This window comes from Necator americanus, chromosome II, assembly GCF_031761385.1.
Source record: "Necator americanus strain Aroian chromosome II, whole genome shotgun sequence".
Taxonomy (NCBI): Eukaryota; Metazoa; Nematoda; class Chromadorea; order Rhabditida; family Ancylostomatidae; genus Necator; species Necator americanus.
In genome coordinates, this window is record NC_087372.1 from 26,683,295 (window position 1) to 26,705,978 (window position 22,684).

At 43.4% G+C, this 22,684-nt stretch overlaps 7 protein-coding genes across 11 annotated transcripts; 4 read left to right on the plus strand and 3 right to left on the minus strand.

Moving 5' to 3' along the window:
- Positions 1-1,161: 1,161 nt before the first annotated feature.
- Positions 1,162-7,943, minus strand: RB195_019579 (uncharacterized protein; the record flags this gene model as incomplete). Of its 2 annotated transcripts, none has more annotated exons than XM_064187494.1 (16): positions 1,162-1,276; positions 1,334-1,431; positions 2,753-2,863; positions 2,936-3,019; positions 3,081-3,153; positions 3,247-3,354; positions 4,658-4,786; positions 5,021-5,233; positions 5,293-5,454; positions 5,513-5,595; positions 5,810-5,904; positions 5,973-6,068; positions 6,540-6,667; positions 6,799-6,933; positions 7,452-7,630; positions 7,782-7,943. In XM_064187494.1, the coding sequence occupies 16 exons, from the start codon at positions 7,941-7,943 to the stop codon at positions 1,162-1,164; spliced, it is 1,971 nt and encodes a 656-aa protein (XP_064043375.1). The 2 variants fall into 2 exon arrangements, with proteins under 2 accessions (XP_064043375.1, XP_064043376.1); XM_064187495.1 differs by having other exon boundaries at positions 7,782-7,841.
- A 1,878-nt stretch (positions 7,944-9,821) lies between these two features.
- On the plus strand, positions 9,822-10,346 carry RB195_019580 (uncharacterized protein; the record flags this gene model as incomplete). The annotated part of the gene is made up of 2 exons (XM_064187496.1): positions 9,822-9,911; positions 9,987-10,346. The coding sequence occupies 2 exons, from the start codon at positions 9,822-9,824 to the stop codon at positions 10,344-10,346; spliced, it is 450 nt and encodes a 149-aa protein (XP_064043377.1).
- Positions 10,347-10,642: 296 nt separating this feature from the next.
- RB195_019581 (uncharacterized protein) lies at positions 10,643-12,110 on the plus strand (the record flags this gene model as incomplete). 3 transcript variants are annotated; one of them, XM_064187499.1, is made up of 2 exons in its annotated part: positions 10,643-11,249; positions 11,297-11,784. In XM_064187499.1, 2 exons carry the CDS (start codon positions 10,643-10,645, stop codon positions 11,782-11,784), a joined length of 1,095 nt encoding a protein of 364 aa, XP_064043378.1. The 3 variants fall into 3 exon arrangements, with proteins under 3 accessions (XP_064043378.1, XP_064043379.1, XP_064043380.1); XM_064187497.1 differs by lacking the exon at positions 11,297-11,784 and having other exon boundaries at positions 10,643-11,257; XM_064187498.1 differs by lacking the exon at positions 10,643-11,249 and having other exon boundaries at positions 11,751-12,110.
- RB195_019582 (uncharacterized protein) lies at positions 11,948-12,637 on the plus strand (the record flags this gene model as incomplete). The annotated part of the gene is made up of 1 exon (XM_064187500.1): positions 11,948-12,637. One exon carries the CDS (start codon positions 11,948-11,950, stop codon positions 12,635-12,637), a length of 690 nt encoding a protein of 229 aa, XP_064043381.1.
- An 898-nt stretch (positions 12,638-13,535) lies between these two features.
- On the minus strand, positions 13,536-14,285 carry RB195_019583 (uncharacterized protein; the record flags this gene model as incomplete). Its single annotated transcript, XM_064187501.1, has 3 exons — positions 13,536-13,747; positions 13,858-13,985; positions 14,194-14,285. The coding sequence occupies 3 exons, from the start codon at positions 14,283-14,285 to the stop codon at positions 13,536-13,538; spliced, it is 432 nt and encodes a 143-aa protein (XP_064043382.1).
- Positions 14,286-15,602: 1,317 nt separating this feature from the next.
- Positions 15,603-16,079, minus strand: RB195_019584 (uncharacterized protein; the record flags this gene model as incomplete). Its single annotated transcript, XM_064187502.1, has 1 exon — positions 15,603-16,079. The coding sequence occupies one exon, from the start codon at positions 16,077-16,079 to the stop codon at positions 15,603-15,605; it is 477 nt and encodes a 158-aa protein (XP_064043383.1).
- Positions 16,080-17,655: 1,576 nt separating this feature from the next.
- On the plus strand, positions 17,656-17,985 carry RB195_019585 (uncharacterized protein; the record flags this gene model as incomplete). 2 transcript variants are annotated; one of them, XM_064187504.1, is made up of 1 exon in its annotated part: positions 17,656-17,985. In XM_064187504.1, one exon carries the CDS (start codon positions 17,656-17,658, stop codon positions 17,983-17,985), a length of 330 nt encoding a protein of 109 aa, XP_064043384.1. The 2 variants fall into 2 exon arrangements, with proteins under 2 accessions (XP_064043384.1, XP_064043385.1); XM_064187503.1 differs by having other exon boundaries at positions 17,686-17,985.
- Between the last annotated feature and the right edge of the window lie 4,699 nt (positions 17,986-22,684).

The following is a 22,684-nucleotide window of genomic DNA, read 5'->3' on the forward strand; positions in this document are numbered from 1 at the left end:
AGGCAAGGAGACCGTGCCGTCCTGAGCGTTACGGGTTGCATGATGTTATAACCCCTGGCTTTGACAGTATTATACTTCGCAATCGCTATAAAACTCTATACGGCTAGGAGGGGGTCTGCGAAAAAAGGGTAGGGAACTCCAAAGCTTCTCCGATCGAACTGCTAACTAGAGCACAAAGCTCGTCCTTGACTGTCAAGTGCAGATTGCGAAAGGAGTGTAGTGCTCTAGTCGCTAGTCGATTGTAGCAGTTATGGAGTGCCCCAAGATGCCAAAACCAGAAATTTGAAGGTTTTGACTAATAAGAAGAAAAGGAAGGAAGCCACCGGCGCTCCGTTCTCATCCTTGTTCACGCGAAGAGAAAAAAAAAGTGAAATTCGCCAAAACAATCAACAAACATCTATCGTCAACAAATATGGGCCCGAAACGCAACAGAAAGTAGGTGTAGCAAAAGTCGAGTCAAAAGAAAAAGGAAAAGAAAAAAAGAGAAAGAAGAAAAAAACTTCTTCGCTTCAAAAAAAAAGTGAAAGCCCCTCTCGCTCAATAGGTTTCCAGGACAGTGCCGCCGAGCTGAGGTCGAGTCGGAAGTAGCTGAAGCCTCCTGCGATTAGTCCGGGATTCCATTGGAAGAGGCGCCGTGGGACCCTCACTTATCTCTGCAGTCCGATCTGAGTTAGAGAGCGTTCCTCCTTAAGCGCAATTCCAATACAATTGCACGAAGCTTTAGGTTGTTTTGACCCGACTATACATTTAATAGTGGGCGAATTGCCCAGCAGTAGGTCGAGAAGGCATTCTGCAACCATATTCAAGATCAGAAATGCTTTAGTCATGTTGCTCGAAAAACCTTGGCGCATCCCACGCAATAGCAACAACAGGAAGAGGAGCCAAAGGTTTCAGCGGAAATAGCCAGTCTAACCGAGGAGGCACTTCTGACATAGGTTTCCTCAGCGACATCCAAGCAATCCTAACTGGTTTGAAACGGTCCCGATAAAATCCGAGAGAAAGTTGGCAAGCACTGTGCACCATATGTTTTAAACAACATGCGGAAAGTATATATCTTCACACAAATCTATATAAAATATTTATTCCTACTCAACAGCAAAAGGAGATCGTGAATTTGAAATAAACATAAATCTGTGTGTAAGACTGTGTGTAAGAGCAGCATTAATTCCTGGTCTTGTCTATGTTCTCCTTGTTTTCGGAACTATTCAATGTAGACGATTCCACTCTCGCAGACAAACTCTCTAACCGTTGTTTGAGATTAGCCAATTCCTTTTCGCTGAAATTTGAACAGAATCGATGTTCCAGTCTTAAAAACACAAATGAGTAAACTGACCCGTGCTCTAGTACGAATAAACTTGCGCCAGATGATGCAGTGAATGGTCGGGCTGGGCCTCTCGCTTCTCGCTGTAGCTCAGCAGCTTGCAATGACAGCTGAAACTAGCAACTGAAACAAGACGAAAGATGTAACAGTAAACTGTAAGCTTCAATGCGATAAAGTTTTTGGGACAAAGTGCAGGAACAAAACAATTGGTGGTGACGGACTTCTCTGAGATGTCAACTTCCTCGCCTTTATTTCAGAATCGTGGATGTTAATTGGTACGCGAATGTTGCCTCTACAGTAACTTGGGGGCAACCGAAGCTTTGACCAATTTCATCTGCAAACAGTTTCACCACAGCTGGTCTGGTCAGGATACTTTCGAACCGTTAGTCGTACAGATGCTCCAGAACCTCTTACCATTGCGCTGTACTCCTTCTAGCATTAATATTTTCAAGCTAACATATATGCATATCTTTCAGCGCGGACATTTACGACAAAGCTACTACTCTAAAAGACTGCTCTAAAGTACAAACTATAAACCCAATTCCGACAGAGCGGGCGTGAAAGACGATGGTTTATCGTACTGACGAAAAAAACAGAGCAAACTAATCAATTTTTCATTGGGAGTCTCGTATATCGAAAGGAACCGATTGACCAACTTTACTGCACCAATACAGCAAATATCGGATGGTGTGGTTCGGCACGTCCATCAGCTGTCCGACGAACCGACCATACTTTGGTTATTCATTCGTAGTTTTTCATGTTGGCTTGTAATAGTTCTGAAGCGACCTAATGGCTTCTAAAGAATTGTTCTCTTTTGTGAGTGGTATTGAATACACAGAAGGTCAAAACGTCTCGAACTCAGCGCAGTTGCCCATGAAGGTGCGTTCAAAGCGACAAGGTGAAGTTCGCGGTCGGAAACGGAGAGTCGACGCTGACTCCACTCATCGCTGTGGTTCGGATGAAGAGCGAGCGTCAGATCAATTTGACCCGACTATGACTTTTTTCGCGTGAAGAAGATCCGTGGCTCTATAAACAGTGGAACGAAAAATCCATTCTCATTAACAGAATAGTAGGAAGAGCGTTAAGTTCTTCGAAAGGAACATTTGAAATGCTCATACCATGGAACTGTGGTGTCAGCATTTCAAATGTTGACATCACAGTTCCATGGTATATAGTTAAGACGGGCATGCAACACTACTTCTGGATTTGAAAAAAAAACTGGGAGAAATACGAATATATATGAACAGCGATGAATGAATTAGAAAGCGAGTACGAATACAGATAACTCTTAGCTCTAAGACATTGACAAAACACTCTCGTACGTTTTTTTTAAATTTTTAAATGTAGTTCATGACGGTTTACTAGAAGTATACGATTAAGAATAATAAGGTAGAAAAGGCAATCTTTGGAAACAAATGGAACTCCACAGACCTTTGACGTTTCCATCGCGTAAGTAAGCATTCTCGCTCGACACTCTTTTAGCGCAGCCAACAGCTTTGTTTCTTCGCCACTTAGTTTCTGATCGTGGGATCGGGCAAATATCTAGAAATAACCAGTACTACCTATGATGATATAAGAAGAAAATTCTATGTAGGGAATAAAATGTTCGCCAACTCTGTCTGCACGTGCTAACGATTTCGCAACATCTACTCGCAGTTTCTCTTTTCTATCCTTGACGGATACATTTTGACGGAGGACCTAAATATAGGTAGCAGGAATTCAAGGCTACGAGTTGAAATTACTAACGCTGATCGCATACTTTAAGCAGCCTCTGATTCATGTCGTTTTGTTTTTCGGTCAGTTGCTTCGCCATTCTCAGCAACGCAGCAAGCCTGAAGAAATTGAGGCTCATGAGTAGTTTATACAACCGTAGCTCTCAGAAGCGGAATAAACAGTAGGAGCAGGAAAATATTAGAGAAACACACCTGTCTTGGCTCATTTCAAGAGCAGCAGCCAATACCAACTGATTTTTATGAGCTGTGTTGAAGTAGTCGGAAATGCTCTCCAAGAATTCTAGCGGAGACTTGGTGGTTCTAGAAAAAGCAGACATAGAACGACATTAAACGATATACACACATTTTGTTCTGTACTAAAGATAACTTGTGTTGAGTTATAAAAATAATTGAATATAATGATGGTAAGAAAAAATCAACAAGTGAGGAAATCACAAGTTACCGTTACTGCAAACATCTCCATGGTGTCACATCAGTCACCATTCACACCATGCTAATCCCACAAAACTTATCTTGCAAGACTAGAATATTATTATGAACTGATAGTCTATATCAACGGTAGCTTATGCTGTGCTGTTCCTATGTTTGTCTCAGTGGACATAATACATTTTTAAAGGCATCACCCCACGAATCTGACGAGGTATGGATTTCTGATGGACAAACTCTATACCGGGCTGTAGATTGCGGGATCAGGGGTGGTTCCGTTCATCCCTCCCTAATCGTAGTAAAAAAGGCTTGAAAGACTCCGTTTTTCAGTCCCATTTCAGTTGCAACGCTCCACTCTCGCACACGCGAGCATCCATCTGCGCAGCAGTGGAAAGCCAGTGAGTTCTCCTCGATGTCTATTCAAACCAAACCTATGAATGGGTTGCTGAAGGGACCAGAACGTATAAATAGAGGAGCGTCCTAACGTTCCTCGTAGGAACTAGAGCGGTTCCCAAGCCGTTTTCTAGGACGATTAGAGAGAGGTGACCGTAACAACCCTGATTCGGCAAACTACAACTCCATTTCTAGCTTTTGCCGTGGATCCCCTCATCACGTCGGATTCGTGGTATGCTGCCTTTAATTGCGGCAGGGGAAACAGATTCGAGTTCGTAAGTTACTGCACCGTCACTTGAGCAAAAAGAGGCATGCCAGCCATACCTTTACCATGTATCTTCATTAATCTGAATAGTTGATTTTTATTCAAAAAACTTATGAACATGTGCAAAATTGTTGTTCTCAGCTCTTTTTTCTTTTTTTTCTCACAATAATCAACTAACATTTGCACTCTAATCTGTAGTCAAATAAAGTAATTAGTTCTTGATGAGGCACTTCCTATGAACATTTCTACGACTAAGCCATGTTGGCACGGCCGCTAACTCCTAAAGACATGTCTGAACATTCAGGCAAAACACCAAATCTAAGTTACATGAAAAAAGATATGAATCGTAATGAGTTTTGTGTTCAAACTTGATAATGAACATAATTTTCTTCCAATAAGTACAATAAACTCAAATGACTTACGACTTCTTTTACTTTTAAGAGCTTTCTAAAAAATAGAGCATTTTAAAAATCTAAATCCTTTTTTTAAAACGAATGGATTGAATCCTCTACCACATACATGATACGAGGAAGCGGTTCCTTTTTAACCAGAATGGCCTCTAGAACTTTTTCATTCAATGGTGACCGTGCGCTTTCTAGAATGGAAGAAGGCTGAGAAAAAAACCACGTTGGATCAGCAGCTTTCTGCCTAAAACAAACATTTAATAAATATGAAGTTAGCACCGGTAATATTTCATAACGCAAACATAGAGTGCACTTAGGAGGCTCTGTTCCAAGGTATGAGTTCATACTATCCTATTCATGCTAATCTTATTCATGCTTCATAATTCGTTCCAATGAAAAGCTAACAAGGAATTATAAACGTAAGCCTCAGAGTGCGCATTGTTTGCGCTTCCCATGAACTTAATGTAAAGGCGGATACCTTAAGAAAGCAGTAGCCAATGGCGGATCCTCGGACGATGAGACGACGATCGTAGACGTTTCTCCAGCAGTTGTAGATTTGCATATTAGATGTACAGCACAGTTGTGAGCAGTACAAGGGAACGTGGGATCACGTGTATCACCAAGGTGTAATGGAATGTTGATCAATTCGCGAACTATAGAGAGGCTCGAAGACGGAGTCGTGCTTATACCACTGTAAAGTGTTTCTATTTTATCGAAAAAGTCAAAAAGAAAGATAGAAGCACACATTACCCCTGGTCCTGAAGCATTCTAGCATATTCTAGAATCCACTGCGACAAATCCAAATGCAAAATACTGGACTTATTTGCTATGATGACCGTATATTCAAGACCGGTGGAGCATACGCTCATGGGATAAGTTTGAGGAAGTTGCAACTGCTCATGCAGGAACAAGCTGAAGAAAAAGAAAATGAACTACAACAAATGACAAGTGAAAACACAAACTGGAATACCTATAACCGCACTGTTCGTCAGGAAGAGCTATTACAAAGGAAATAACATTTCCAGACGAAAGGATAGCAAAAATAGAGAAGATCTGCAAGAAGAATAGAAGAATGACTATTACGAAAGTTGTTGATCTAACACAACAAAACACATGACAAGCAGTTTCATTTCAGTTGTTAAAAGTGGATTTTTTCGAATTAAAAAAAAAACATTGCTGCAATGAAATTGAACACTACTTCACACATGTATATGTTAATGGCATGAATAGTATATATTTTATATGTAATGAAAAAAATTAAACCTACGTCATTCATGGGGTGATCAACAATTTGGATGCCTACAGGATCACAAGGCAGAGCTGAAGGAGGAACAAGAGGTCGAACAATTGGTTGGGCATTACCTAAATGGATGGGAGGACTAGAACTATGAGGAAAACCAGATGAACCAGAAAATAAGGGGGATACTCACTGATGACACTGATCACAGTCGCGTACATTTCTCCTTCTGAATCAATTGCTATCACGACAGGATTCTCTTCTGGTAAGGCTAGACAATCAAATGACACTGAAATGCTCTGATGTCTAGATAAATACTACAAAAGAAGACTTTAAAGAGTAATAGTTGGGATACGATGTATTAGATATTTGAGCACTGTAGTTCAAATAGTGGAACCGAATGCAATGGAATAACTTTTGAAAATAACCGTGAAAGGCGATTTCAACTTTCGATCAAAGTCGAATTTGGTTTCAGTTTTTTATTGAAGCAGTTGGTGCCTAGCATGCCAACCAACATATCACCAAACACGTCTTGTAGCGTATAATGAAATGTCCAAGAAGATTGAGTTCAACAGACTACTTGGACGCTGATCACGTAGGCGCATCCCTTCAAGGCTGATCAACACCGTGCAGCTAACCCTTTATCCTCTCCAAGATCGATGACTGCTTTCATTTTACAAAAAATCTCTCCAACTTTTCAAAGACTTTTCTTGATGACAGATAAAGGGATACATTGCAAGTTGCGAGCTAAATTGCTCACCAATAGACTTGAAGAGACCGTACGAATTCGATCCCGGGGTTTCCTGGGGTCGGTCGTTAGCACACATAAATAATGAGTAGTCAATTACGGCATACGGGACGTCACATATATTCTCTGCTCGGTATAATCTGCAAAAGTTAGTGGGAAGGTTTGATACATTTATCTATCGTTGGCTTTGTTAAATTGATCTCAGCAGGTTAAAGATCCTAAATAATTGCAGAAGTGCGTCAAATATTGTGAAGCCTGTACACTGAATTACCTTATACGGTTATCATCAAAGAGCACTGCAAGAAAGTTGACCATAGAGTTGAAGGAATCAGCAAATATCCACCGTAATTGCAGGACGTGTGGAGGTCTTATAGACTCAAAGAGAGTAGGGTGCACCCCTTCAAGCCTAGAAAATCGAAGTTATTAATTCTTTGTTTCCTTTACAGTAGAAATGGAAGAACATGAATTTTCACAAAACAAAATACACATGTTCAATCGAGATCGAAAAAGTGTTCGCCTCAGCAAAACTGGGGCACACACACACACACACACACACACACACACACACACACACACACACACACACACACACACACACACACACACACACACACACACACACACACACACACACACATACACATACACATATACACATACACATACACACACACAAAGGTGAAGCCCATTTGGTCTACAAAAAGGTGCCCAGATTCTATAATGTCACGGCAAACAATTTATCAGTTATTTTCGTTTATCTCCATTGATAGAATTTAAAAAAGTGCTACTTGTCGAATATGTTCAACCAAATTAGCGCGATGCGTCACGACAATTTATGGTAAGGCATCAAGAAATCTCCAACTTGCCCTAATCCCCAACGTTGAAGACATTCAGAGCCGATAGGAATGAGAATATAAAACTTACTCGCAAACGTACTGATCGAGGGGAATATAGTTCTCAGATTTCGAAGCCCACAAATCCGTGGATACTCGCACAATAAAGAGATTATCTGCAGAGGAAAGAGCAATAAGCGATCCATCATTTGTGACGGACATGGAAGTGACATTAATATCATCCGGAATACGCGGTGATAAAGTAACATTCTGCAATTATCATTTCAAGGGGTGAAATCAGTGTTTCACATAAGTGGAATTAGCACAAACACAATACAACAACATCTGCAACATGATAAAACTTACATACATGGCGTCGAGAAAAAAAAAACGAAAATAAATTCAGAAAAAAAAAACTTACTACAGATTTCGTATATTCCGCATATCCGCGATTATTAAACAGCCCGTACACAAAGTCCATAGACCCATCGCAAAAAATCACCAAATTACTATACCGAAAGGACGATATCAAATAAGGTCTCCCGACGAGGGACTTTCTCAGTTCACCGAAACTTCTTCTCATCCTGTAATAAAACAAAGGCAAGTGGGATCAGTAACAAAGGAAACAACGCAGGATACGAAAGCGAATAGTGCCTAGACTAGTCCACTTCTTTATAAAACTGAGATTGTAAATGGTATTTGGCGAAGGTTTCAAGTGTTTACGTAGTGTGTGTGAATGCACACACCACAACATATTTCAGACAATCTAGCGCCCATGTGTCTTTTCATGTTCAGTGTGCACGTACATATAGTTGAGTCAAAACGACATGAAGCAAGGACAGCTGCGCTCGAAGCGACGCGGTGGAGCGTAGCGGTTGGGATCGTGTAAGGATCCTCGCTACCGCCACCAATCTCTGCATTTCGCATGGTCCCACCTCGATTTCAACCGCTGTCTCCACCGCACCGCTTCGAGCGCAGGCGCTTGTGCAACTGTCCGTGCTTTATGTCGTTTTGACCCGACTACACTCTGCACAAGCTGAGGGCATCAAAAGCAATTATACTAGGGTCAGAACGACATGAAGCACGTACGCAATTGCCTACGCGGCTTCTCTCGAGGCGCCTCGGTGGGCGTAACGGCTAGGAGTGTGGTGCAATCCTTACTAGGACCACCCATCGCTCCAGCTTGCGACGGTCTCGTCTCGGTTTCAACCGCTGCCTCCACCGCGCTGTTCCGAGTGCGTACGCAAATGCACCGCAACTGTACTCGTGGTTCATGTCGTTTTGACCCGACTATACCACCGTCAAGTTGGCTCCAACTCAATAAATCCTTCAGTTTTACGCCAGAAGACGAGAGCACACCAGTTTCATATGTGGACAATCTAATTAAGTCCTGACGCTCAGAAACACAGGAAGCGAGCGGGACTTGATAAAAGCAGGCCAGGTTCAGACATCGAACAAAGCGAAACATGTCCTCGCACACGCTCTACGCATTCTTTGAAGGGCTGCAATAAAAGTTAATACCAAACGAATCAATCAGATATCCTTTTTGATGAGTATTAATACCCTGTGGAATCAACAAACGCTCTTAAGTGGTGTAGAACTGTAACTATAGGGAGAAATTCACATTAGAAACCAGAAAAGAACGAATTCAACTGATAACATTTCGCGCTTTCTGAGTAATCTCAATATAAAAGCTGACTCGGCAGGTCTACTGGATTGTCGTGACGGCTGGGCAATGCTCATATTGAGGGAGATGCCAAATATCCTATTTTCATTCTACAGAAATCCTTCTTATATACCCAGCTTCAAGCTTACAGTCAATGCGTATAAGGTTAGACCATGTCATTGCACATGAACAGCACATGCCTCGCTTGGAATGTGGGCCTAATATTCACTTCAAAACTACGGTGGAATAATGAAGTTTAAATCACAACTATCTGAAAACTCTAGAGGTGAAATGGCAAGATTGGGCTGTTGCAAGTTGACATCGTAATGCGCACATGGCACAGAAAATCTTCACCGAGGAGTCCTTGAACACAGCCTAATCTTCTCTATTTACAAGAAGAGCAAAATCCATGCTAACATTACTGTTTTCTCCATAGCCTTCGAGGTTTGGTTTTTTGCGGGAACTGCTTATCAACCACTGGTGTCCCGAACACCATCAGCTCGACTGTGTTGAGAGTAACGAAGCGAAGTGTCGTTTCCAGATAACTCATGTTTTCCGTAGGTAATCGAGACACTTTTGGGGGGGGGGGGTTGGCCCCCAACAAAACCCTCCCCTGGAGGTTCTCCCAAAAACCAGGGACTAGAGGCTTGCAACCTGCCCGTGGGTTTTAAATTTCATGCAAAAAACAGTAATAGAAAAGAGTCTCCTGACTCCGGTAGAAAGCCTGGTACGGTAGCGCCAGGTAGGACGGGGTTGCAGGAGTCATGTAGGCTACCGAAACGGAAAAGGACTAGGATGACGATCTGTACTTATAACGCACGCACGCTTGCATCGGAAGCGGCCATTGAAGATCTGATGGTGCAAGCCAAGAAGATCAAGTACGACGTCATCGGACTGACCGAGACGAGACGACGTCACTCTCTCAACGCTGTATTTGAAACTGGAAAGAACTGTTCTTAGGAACATGCGACAGTAGAGGTGTTGGTGGAGTTGGCGTCCTCGTCAACACAGTATGGCACAGAACATCGACTCTTTCGAACAACTCGACCGAATCGGACGTCTGCGGATGAAAGATGTGGTCCCACATCGGCTTTGACTATCTTCGTCGCTTACGCTCAACATCAAGCTACGAAGAAGAAGTCGAAGCTTTCTATATGGACCTGGAGAAGTTCTACGAGAAGATCATGCCTTTACAAGGTCATAATTGGCGACTTCAACGCCAAAGTTGGCCCAAGAAGAACGCCGGAGGAACTTCACATCAGGACCCACGGCCTACAATGGAATGACCAGGGAGCTTTCCGAGTTCATCATGACGACTAAGACCATCCATGGGAACTCGCAATTCCAGAAGCCCTCCTCTCTACGCTGGACGTGGAGTCACCCGGTGGAGGGTACCGTAATGAGATAGACCACATCATCGTCAATAAAAGGTTCTGCCTGACGGATGTCGCTGTTGTACCAAAGTTCTATACGGGATCGGACCATCGCCTCCTCCGAGGAAGATTTTCTTTCACGCGGAGAGCAGAGAAAGCCGCCAAGTTCAGCAAGAGAAATCCCAAAACTACCATCAACTGGGATCTCTTCGCTACGTTAGCCGGCTTTGGGAAGATTCCGCAATGGACAACATCGACGAGGAATACGACCGGCTTGTCAAACACCTTCATGACTGCGCGAAGAAGGCTGAGAGTATTAAAACAACCAAGAGACGCCTGTCTCTTGAAACTCTTGAGCTGATACGCCAGCGTGGAGCAGCACGAGCCGCAGGGAACCAAGAGCTTACGTCCGAGCTCGCAAGGCTTTGCAGAGAGGCGATAAAGAAAGACCTTAAAGAGAGAAGAGCAGAAGTGCTGGCTGAAGCAGCAGAGGCGGGAAAAAGCATCCGCTATGCCCGCCGAGACTTCGCCAGTCGCAAGACAAGGATGACAGCTCTCCGGAACCCGAAGGGAACAACCATTGCATCGAGAAGGGGAATGGAGAAAATCATCTACGACTTCTACTCTGATCTCTTCGACAGCCGTGCCATTGCCTCCTCACCATCTGAGGGAAGATGGACATGTCATTCCAGCGGTTCTCCCGTCCGAAATACGACATGCTATCATGTCGGTGAGAAATCGTACAGCAGCCGGTCCCGACAGAATAAAACCAGAACACCTGAAGAACCTTCCGCCAGTACTCATCAACACCCTGGCGAGGATCTTCACACGTTACCTGTCGGAATGCAAGGTCCCTAAACAGTGGAAGACCAGCAAGACCGTGTTGCTGTATAAAAGGAGATCCACATGACATCGGCAACTATCGCCCAATCTGCTTACTGTCCGTCATCTACAAGCTCTTCACAAGAGTGATCCTTAATAGGATTGAAAAGGTCTTGGATGAAGGACAACCATGCGAGCAAGCAGGGTTTCGAAAAGGATTCAGCACGATCGACCATATTCACACTGTTTCGAGACTCATCGAGGTATCACGAGAGTACAAGATGCCGCTCTGTCTCACTTTCATCGACTTGAAGAAGGCCTTTGACTCAGTTGAGACGGAAGCGGTCGTGGAAGCCTTGGACAACCAAGGCGTTCCCACTCAGTACATAAAGGTGCTTCGAGAGTTGTACAGTAACTTCACGACCGGAATCTCGCCATTCTACAAGAATATCATCATTGACGTGAAGAGGGGGTTCGACAGGGTGATACAATCTCACCCAAAATATTCACAGCCACCCTCGAGAACGCAATGCGAAAGTTGGAATGGGACGACATGGGAGTGAAGATCGATGGTCGGCAGCTACACCATTTGCGCTTTGCTGATGACATCGTACTGATAACACCTAGCATCAGCCAAGCGGAACGAATGCTGACCGAATTCGCCGAAACATGTGGATGCATCGGTCTTGAGCTGAATCTTCAAAAGACGATGTTCATGCGGAACGGATGGATCTCGGATGCCCCATTCACGCTCAACGGAACGAACATATCCGAATGCACCAGCTACGTCTATCTGGGTCGGGAATTGAACATGATGAACGACCTGGCCCCGAGCTGGGCAGGAGGAGAAGAGCGGCTTGGGGAGCGTACAAGAGCATCGAGGACGTAGTGAAGAAGACCAAGAACACCCGGCTCCGTGCTCACCTCTTCAACACCACCGTACTTCCTGCTTTGACCTATGCCTCAGAAACCTGGGCACTTCGCAAGCAGGAAGAAAACGCGGTGAGCGTCATTGAACGCGCAATTGAGAGAGTGATGCTAGGAGTATCCCGTTTCAAGCAAGTGAGAGACGGGATTCGAAGTTCTCTCCTACGTCAGCGATCGAAGATCAGAGACGCCGCCGCGTTTGCCAAGGAAAGTAAAATAAGGTGGGCCGGACACGTGATGCGCTTTAACGACAACCGTTGGACCAGAGCCGTGAGCGACTGGATTCCCCGCGATATTAAGCGCAATACAGGAAGACCGCCGACCCGATGGTCAGATTTCTTCACGAAGTCCTTCAAAGAAAATTACGATGCTCTTCGTGTCCCACGCGAAAGGAGGAACCACTGGGCTACTCTGGCACGCGACCGGGACAAATGGAAGAATTACTGGCGCCCGCTCGACCGGTTCGAAGACCAACGGGAGTCAAGGTGATCAAGGTGATCAATCGAGACACCTGGTTTGGCCTTCGATAGTGTGGTGAACGACGGCATCTTTTTGCAATATCTGGGGATCTTGCGCATAAATGCGTGTAGCTTATGCGGGTCGTACACAGATAATGCGTGACCAAAGCGTATACTCAAATCTCTGGTTGCGTTTAGTATAACCGGGGCCACCCCAAACAGTTGGCAATCAGACTCGTATGCGCTGCCGCACTCGACTCTGTACCCTTTAAATATAAAAAGCAACATAAAAGCGAAGAAAGAAAAGCAGTTATTATGATTGTTATTGATGGGTGGCGAAGATGTGAGAAATTTCTATGAGATTTTTTCTCTGGATTTGTAAGAGTTCGCTCAGTGCGTGGGTGTACAAGGATGAACTGCATTCGCGCCGATTATAGTAGGGAATTTTTGAATGTCATGGAATCAGTACATTACTGTGGAGGTGCATGCTACTGTTTGTTAAACCGTCGCTCACCGAGCATTCCTTCCTCTGAAGTCTTTTTTTTTTGCCTGGGATGTGGCCGCCGTATGGTTTATAAGCCCATCTCGAATTATGTTGCGGCGAAAATTCTCTCAACCAAAAGAGCTGATGGAAACCCCATTAGAGTTCAACGTCGTCTAGATGTGCCTTCGTACGACCGCGAGATTGCTGGGACGTAAACTCTGGATCGTAAGTACTCACGCATCCAAGGAAACCGCTGAAGACAACAGTAAGGACGCCTTCCACTATGAAATGAGTTGCTGCGCCGTGGTTGTACAGCGGTAAAAGGGGGGCGACAGGTGCACCGATGTCGAATTGGTGCGCCGGTGTCGTGGTGAAGTAGAAGGAAGTGACACGTATCACGGGCTTTAGCCGGACATTCAGACTGGTATACATATATAAACTAGGATCAAAACCACATGAAGAGCGTACGCAATTGCATACGCGGCTTCTCACGAGGCGCTTCGGTAGAGTGTAGATGAAGGATGAAACCCTGGCTGGCACCAGCCACCGCTGCATTTTGCGACGGAGCCAACTCGGTTCCATCTGCTGCCTCCACCGCACTGTTTCGAGCGCAAATGCACCGCAACTGCGCTCGTGATTTATGTCGTTTTGACTGGACTATATATAAATATAAATATAAATATAAATATAAATAAATAAATAAATAAATATATATATGACTTACTTGACTTAATTGGCGGGCTGATATCATCGCCTGACGCGATTACCCGCAGCTTCGCCGAGATGTGCCGTCCCTGAACATAGCTCTGACCAAACTTCTCGATCTTCTGCGAGAGCTTGCACAGAATCAATCCATTTGTCGCTATTCCCTATTTTGCGAAACCTTACGTCTTGCCTGAACTGCTTATGCACGCCGAGTGTCCTCAGGTCGTCTTTCACCACCTCAGTTCAGAACTTCCGTTTTCGCCCAGGTGGCTTCTTCGATCACGAACCCGACAAACTCCTCAGAACTCGTTGAACAAGGCGATTATGTGGCTCCTTATTATGTTACCATAGAAACGAGGACGATTTTCTGTAGCCACTTTTGATGGTAGTGTGAATACCTTCCATGTCTCATCCACCGATACACCACATCGCATTCCGCGTAAAGATCTTCATCGTGCATACCCAAGGCTAACAGTAGCCAAGCAGCCATCTAATCTGCTTCCTTTCTGTGCAGTCAAGCTTCTCTATCACCGTAGACGGTGTTGCCAAAGTCTCCGATCCGTACATCATGATAGGGCGAGTAGCGGATAGGTAGACTCGCAGCTTGACTTCGTTGGTGATGGGGGGTCGACCACAGGCATTTCGTTGATTAGTTGAATGCGAAAACGACCTTGCTCGAATCTTTGCTGAATATTTTTCTCGTAGCTGCCGTCGTTCTTCACCGTATAGCCCAGGTAACAGAACTCAACGACGAATTCGATCGGATGTCCGTCCACTCTGATTTCGGTTTGAGATCTCGAAGAGGCCGCTTCTGATTTGTACTTATCAGCGCGCAGACATAGTCTATAGGCTGCAGCCAGCTTCGAAACGAGGTTGAGAACGTGTTGAACTTTTGTACTACTTCTCTCGAATACAACGACATCGTCGGGGTACTCTAGGGGCAAAGGGCACCCTGATGGTGCTAAGACGATGTCGTCAGAACACTGATCTACCGTTCATTGCATAATGTGGTCGATGGCGAAATTGGACAGGAAGGGTACTGCCACTGCTCCCTTTCTTACTCCAGTTACCACCTCAAACAGTGTTGTACAGTCGGCTGGTGCTCGAACTGCAGCAACTGTTCATTGAATCATGTCATCAAGCAGGCTAACGAACTTTTCTGGTATTCCATCCGCCTGGAACGCGCTGAGAAGACGGCCTCGATGAGGAGAGTCGAAAGCGGCTTTCTAATCCAGAAACGCTAAATGCATTGGCTTCGAATACCATAGTCGTGGATCGGCGAGGACGAAAGCCACCTTGCTCGTCGCGCGTTGTTTCTTTGCGGTGTTTGATAATTCGGTCCAGGATAATCCCCTCCAAGAACTTGTACATCACACGCAGCAATGATATTCCCCGATATTTCCTAGGATCCGTGACGGATAATTTCCTGTGTAGAGAATTATGAAAGCGTGTCTCCGCGAGTCAGGCAACCTTTCTTCTATCCATATTGGACGGACGATCTTTGTCATCTCACGAATTCCAGACGGGAGGAAGATACTCCTGCTTTAATTCCGTCGTCTCCACCAGATTTTCCATTTTCATATTTTAATAGATCTTTTCATACAGATCAAAACCTCCCACTTGCTCGATGGCTCCTCGTTAACTGCGTGTGTCTACGTGCTCGAGTTCAGGAGCTGACGGGGTCCAGGAAGGTATTGTAGCATTCCCTCCACATTGAAAGGGTTACTTACGAACAGTCACTCCATTGGCAGTGTTGAGGTCTGTTTTAGTAAAGCATAGGCTTTCCGCTCTTTCTTGTTCTCCCACTCTATCCGGACTCCTTAGCTCTTGATAAGCATTGGTATTTGCAATTTTGTTGCAGCTGACGACCCAACTTCTTTCTCAGATGCTTTTCATGGTTGAAATCACCAGTATTGTGAGCTGCACATACAGAATTATACGTGAACCTCGTCTCTCTGGATACAAAAGCGAACTTCTTCTTCGGCCCTAGAAGCGTTTCCTTTGTAGCGTCCTGGATGCACTTTGTAAAGGAATCGGCATCATAAAGTCTCCTCCCTGTCAGTACTCCAACATCTATAGACACATCGATTTTCGGCTGCAGAAGAGCTTCTCTGTTTCTCTTGTGAAACTGTAACATCAAGTTCGACTCTAGCTTGAAGCTGAGAAGAACTGAACGGTGGTCAGAGTCGAACTTGATGTACCAAACAGCTCTAGATTTTCGAATATCTGACTGAGAAATGTTCCTCGCCAGAACGTAGTCGAGCTGATGTTTAAGAGTCCTCATCTTCCGCTTGCGCTGCTCTTCAGGCGTTAAAAGGGTTGACCCCTGCCACGAGGGCTGGTGGCGTCTATGATTCACTTTTCATAATACAAAATTTTAACTTCACTGATTATAAAACTGATTCTTGGAGAGTCCTGATTTTGACCGGAAGTGTTTGCTTGAATCGATGATGAAGTTATGAGGGTAGAGACCTAATTCAAATTTTTTGTAATTAATAACTGCATTGAAATCGTTTCTCTTGAACTTTCTTTCGGACAACAATTAATTAAAATTTTTACTCAGAATATGAGTAGAATCTATGCATGTACTACTAACGTCATACTTTGTGAGTTGCAACACCGTCCATTTTAGATAAGATTTGAATTTCTACAGATCCTTTGCAGGTTTTGTTTTCGTTAATAATCATTCAGCGAAGCGTTGTATTCTCAAGAGCTGAGAATTTTCCACACTTAAGCGCAAGTGAGAACATTTTGCTATGTCTTTCCTTTTCCAAGTCTAGCATGCAATACGCTTAGTTGTAGTCAAACTCTGATTGTTACACATACATATTGACATATCATCTGGATATGCTATAGAGTAGTAGCGTCGTAAATTTGATTCTTGTAGTCTGAATCCTGTATTCTTCGATGATATTCAGCCATAGTGGAAGGTTTTTGGAAGACATTAATTTGTTCTTGCAATAAGTCATCGAAAATCCTGGCAATCCATTGGTGCTTGCATTGCGAGTTTATTACCTCTCCTTCCCTTCCAAAATTTTTCAATCCTCCATATTTTTTTCTGCTGCGTCTGAGCTCGATTTGGTTTTTGAGTGGATCAGAAGATTCCCCTGTTCCTATACTCTATTCCTCTTCTATGTAGTGCTTTGTTTGACTTTGATCTTAAGTGTGGCCATTTCTGGTGACCTTTGAAGTATTAGGATGTTAGGAAAGTATCTGATGAAAATTTCGCAATAGCGCACATTTTTTGAGATGTTCTGGAATTCCCCGTTTTAGATGTATTATATAAGGACACTACCGCTTATATGCACATAACATATCCGGCTCCCCCTTCCTTGCCTATTCCATCCTATAATGGCCGAACATCCCACCCATATCCGGCACGTACCCCTTTACGAGTTCGAATCTGGCCACCCCGCTGCTGAAGCCCATCGAAACATAAGTTAAGTATTCGGCACTGAAGCTCCTTCTGAGCGGTCTGTGCGCTCCTGGTTCTGGCGTTTCAAAGCCGGGAACAAGAAATTCCATTCTGGTCGACCGACTGCAATATCGTTCGACAAACTGAAGAGTCTGGCGGAGCAACATCCATATGAAGGTGTGTGGTATTTTGCTGCCAGTCTTGGCTGTTCGCTGTCCACCGTGAGCATTGGACTGCGATTTCTCTGAATGGTGAAAAAGCTCGGTCAGATGCTCCCACATGCATTGAGCGACGCAACCGCCAAAGAAGTCTGGACATCTGCAACACTCAGCTGCTCTCCAGAAGCAGCAGATTCGACTGGCTGGACATCATTGTCACTGGAGATGAAAAATGGGTCCTCTAGGTCAACCACACCCACAAACGTGCGTGGTGCGCTGGCGATGAAATGCCGGATCCTTTCGTGAAATGCAAAACCATGAGAAGAATGCTGAGCGTCTGGTGGGGAGTTTATGGAATCTACCGTTTCGAACTGCTGCCGAACAACACGACAGTTACTGCCGAGTTTTCTGACGAGACCAGCAAGAATGCAGGACTGGCCGACAAGATGAGCAAGGAGCACCCGAAGCTCGAGAACGTCTGCTGCACGATAACGTGCGCCCTCACATCGCAAAGAAGACTTCCCGCAAAATTCTGGAGCTCGAATGGACCTGGTCCTGAGCGACTACCACCTCTTCCGATCGCTTCAGCATCATCTGGAAAAGAAGCGCTACGATGATCGTGACCAACTCGAAAATGACCTTCGGGCTTTCTTCGCCTCCAAGTCGCCGGAGTTCTACGCCAAAGGAATCCGTAATCTTGTGAGACGTTGGCAGAAGGTTGTCGATGTTGATGGAGATTATTTCGTCGAATAATAAAATGTTGTTAAAAAGTTGTGTTGTTTTGAAATTTTGCCGTATTTCGGCAGATACTTTCCGAACACTCTAATAATACATAGGAAGAGATAACTAGGTGACGCCCGAACATCAGCTGTAGTAAAGACTGTTAACAATGTTGGGTCTTGCTTCGCACTGATAATCGGCAAGATAAATAGAAACATGAATAAAACATTTCTTCTAAAGGCCACTGCTTGCCAACAGTTGTTTTTGCGCTGTTGAAGGGTACATCCTTTTGATTGGCGATACATCTACCAAACCTCCAAAAAGTAGGAAAAATTCCTTAAAATTCCTTCGCTATACTGAATTTTAAGGCAGAGGAAGATGAAGATCTTTGTAGCTCTCTTCAGCGCTGCTCAGATGTCCTGTTGTCTTTCTCTCAATTTAAGCTTAAAGCTTCTGTGGTGTTAAACTCTACGAGGCAAGCTCACATGATAAATAAGCACATGAGAATACAACAATAATAACCAAGAAAAGTGCAGAAAGCATTCGACATCTCTGTACTTCACACATATTCGCAGCCGAGGTTAAACGTGTGATGGGATTTTGCGGTGGGAGGTAGTAAATGGGATAACATGATAACCAGGACAAAATGTTACGTAGTATTAGGTAATTACAGAGTTGCAAAATAAACAATACAATAAACAATACATAACAACGATACGAAACAATAGATAATGTTAAATGATTACATAAAAAGGAAATATTATATTTGTTTTCAGCAGTAGGACAGAATGGAAGCTTCAACATTTTGTTTTGAAAATGTACAGCGAGTTGACAATGTAACAGTGGGACGATCCAGGTTTTACGATTCGCTGAGTCAAATTTTTGAGTTAGATACTTGAAACCACCTCTAGAAGATGAAAATATTTAATTATGCATAGATTTCAGCAGCTTAAAATTGGATTTAATGGACTTTAATGACGAAAAAGCACAGATTCTGTTCACATTAAGTCAGGAAGATTGCGAATAACTTCGTCATAAGAGGACTAAACAAAAAATTTAGGTAATTTTTTAGAGAAGAAGGTTTGCTCTAAAAATTGTCATCGCTATCGTTATTTTTTCCACCTACTATTCTTTTTGGAATTTTGATGGAACAAAATTTAAAATTTTCCAACTTTTTTTGGATTTGTCCCATCTAAATTCTAACCCGATGGTTCGGAAAGCAGAAATTTTGCACCTAAGGATTTTCTTAGTCCCCCATCTGAATATATGGGCGATTTCTAAAACGCCGTTCCATTTTCTGGAATGGGAAAACTTGCGAAATCCCACTTTTTACTCGCGCGCTGGAAGGTATGCTATTTTGAATAAAACTCAGTGACTCAGAGTAACTTAGCGCGAAGCAAGTCATCTTCCACTATTTTATAAATGAGGATTTTCTCTGTCGCATGCTTTATCACTCGGTTTCCAGGGTCTCGCCGTTTTTCCAAATTTTTGACGGGACAAAGATAGTAAAAATGCCAATTTTCCCATCTTTGTTCCATCAAAATTCTAGAAAAACTAGGAGGTGGAAAAAACAGTGGTAAGACTGTTTGCTAAAGCGAACCTTCTACCCTGAAAAAAAATACTGAATTTTTTCTTCTGGTTCTCTTATGACAAACTTCTTCGCGATCCTACAAGCCTAACAATGTGCACAGAATCTCAGGTTTTTTGGTCATTAAATTCCAATAAATCCACTTTTAAGCTGCTGAAAACAACACATCACTAAATTATTCATCTTTTAAAAGTGGTTTCAAGTTCATAACTCTTTTGCAAAAATTTGACTCAGCGGAGTGTCGAACCTGCGTCGTCCTACGTATTGTCATATTGTAAGGACAAAATGTTGATTTTTTCGTTTTTTTTTTGACGTTCCTCTGTAATTCGACCTATTCACCTGACTCTTCTCTTTTTTGTCGCACTACGTGCTTTACTTAGTGTTCAGAAAAAAAAAGATAAAGGACAAAGTTTCTGGCGTTAATCGATCCTCTTGGGATGCGCCCCACATTCACTTCAATTCAGAATGACTTGCGGTGGCTAGCCGATGTGTCAAGTCAGTGTTTTTATCCTCCCAGACAAGTTTGGTACCAATTTATCGACCTCGGAGGGATGAAAGGCTTGGTGAGCAGTAGGGCGGATTCGAACCTCCGATCGGTCGTGCAGGAAGCGGAACCTCTAACCGCTACACTACACCCGCCCTGTGTTTAAAAATATTCAATAGATTTTAGAAGAAAGTAGAATAGAATAAAAAAGGAAATATTTTGATAGCAATATTTCAACAACATTTCAGCAAATTTCCACTACTTGGTGTTAATTAGCTCCTGTCAACTACCGAATTTCACATTTGTCTATTGTTCCTCGGCTAATTTTCGATTTTGTTTTTTCGTAACATACGAAATCTCCAATATATTGAATGGCAGAAACCGATAACTGTGGCAGAAGTGTTGGAGGAAGAGAAAAAAGAGGGGGCGGGGGTTTCTTATTCCGGAGGGTCGTGTCCCATCGCCACGCTTGGCCCTGTTCGCAGCTGTCAACGATAAACGCTGAGGATAAGTGCAGCTCGCGTGGTGACCGACAATGATGATGCATTGGTGCAGGAACTTCTCGAATCGTTTGGTGTTCACTTGATCGCATCCATTACAACTACACTCTCGCAGCAGTAACAATCAACCAACAGCGTCAGAGGCACCAAGTCCAAGCTGCGCCAAGCAACCATTGCGCTTGGACCTTTCGCGATCCCGGATCTCACTTGAGCACAACTCTTCCGTGATTTTACATTGAAATATAAGCCCACATTCTTTCCGTTATTTTTTTTATTTTTTTATTCCCACACATTTACCGTTTCCCGCACTTTCAGATCGTTTCATATGTAGCAGTGATGATGCGACATTGGATATTGCAATGTTCTTTATAATGATAAATAATTCGATAATCATATTAATTCGTGTTCATGTCACATTGAAAGGATTAAGGATAAAGTCTCTGGCGTATCAATTCACCTAGGATGCCATGACTGAAAATGAATGAATGACCTATACAATGACTTCCGGGGCCCAGCTGAATTACGGGGTATCAAGTCAGTGTTTTCATCCTCTCAGACAAGTGTGGTATCAATTTTTCGACCTCGGAGGGATGAAGGACCTAGTTCCCACTAAGGTTTCGAACCTCCGACCGTGCGGCCACAGCGGGGCTCTTACCGACTGCGCTACATCCGTCAGGTCATATCATATTAATTTAAATTCCTTTGTTGTGCTATGTCATCTCCATCACATTTTGAAATAAAGAATGACTAGATGGCAGAATTTCGGGCCAGCAGAATACCAAGTTACAAAATTTTCTTCTTAGCATATTAGTTCCATTTTATTAGCTCATTTTCTCGTGACAGTTACCACTTTCTTGGGAAATTAATAAGAACAACGTCTGATAGCACAAAAGATGCATTTCCTATTGTCTAATGTCAATTTGGGTGCGTATCAGAGCAAACGCCTGATAATGTTCGTAGAAATCCTCAGAGGAGATGAACTACCGTGTCTCTCGGTAGCGGTAGTTGAAAATGAAATTAATTGCGAAAGTTTTGGAATCCGTCAAGATCAAAATGCATCCGAACAAGCCTTTGCTGCTCTGTATTTTGTGTGCTTTCGTCATTTACGTACATATCCACCAACAATGCAAAAACCCTTTATATTCATTCTCTTTCTATGAGTTTGAAGTTGGTTAAAAATGGAGTTCTATAAACAATTAAGAGAAATAGCTGTGAGTTTCTCATCGGAATATTATATTTTTGATTTTTTTTTTATTTCAGACACTAAGACCCATCTTTCGCTAATAGATAGTCTGTACATTCTTCTTAAAGCGTGCCACTCGCGTAATTCTTAGACGTGGCTCAGAAATGGTCGAACATACCCGTTCTGTCACCAAAACCTGTGCACATCCAAGAGACAATTGAACTTTTTTGAAAGAGATCGAAGTAGCAGTAATTGGCTTCGTGTACTAGCATATGTATGTAATTGCCACACGACCGCATGTGACTGCATGCAGATCACATGAATAATCATTGCTGCTTCCTACCTGATACCTTTTCCAGTGCTGAGGAAATGTCTATGAAAGCTGAGTTGATTTTTCTGGAGAGTTGTAGGCACAGTCATGTGAACAGCAGTTTCATCACAAGGGATGACTTAATACCCATACAAACTTTTTTTGGACTGAAGGATGTCCTTAATCCATCACCAGATGACCACTGAGAATGTTGCGCCATGGACGGGCAACTGCTCTTCCACTGTTACATTTGGTCGCTGTAATCTTGGACTCAATCCCAACGCCCGCTCAGCATATTGTCACGAAAGAACGCTAGACCACTATCAGCATATCATCGGAGTGTTGTTGTCGTTGTCCTTTTCTCTGCAGTAATTTGAATCAGTTTACTGTAGATCTTAACTTTCCGATTATTCTTATGGTTCTACGGTTACTTCTGTTTCGAATTCTATTCGCGTTTTTTTTTCTTTACGAAGTGGAGATCACGTCTTCACCTGCATATGTAGAGGTCATCATCTTTCATATCACGTCTAC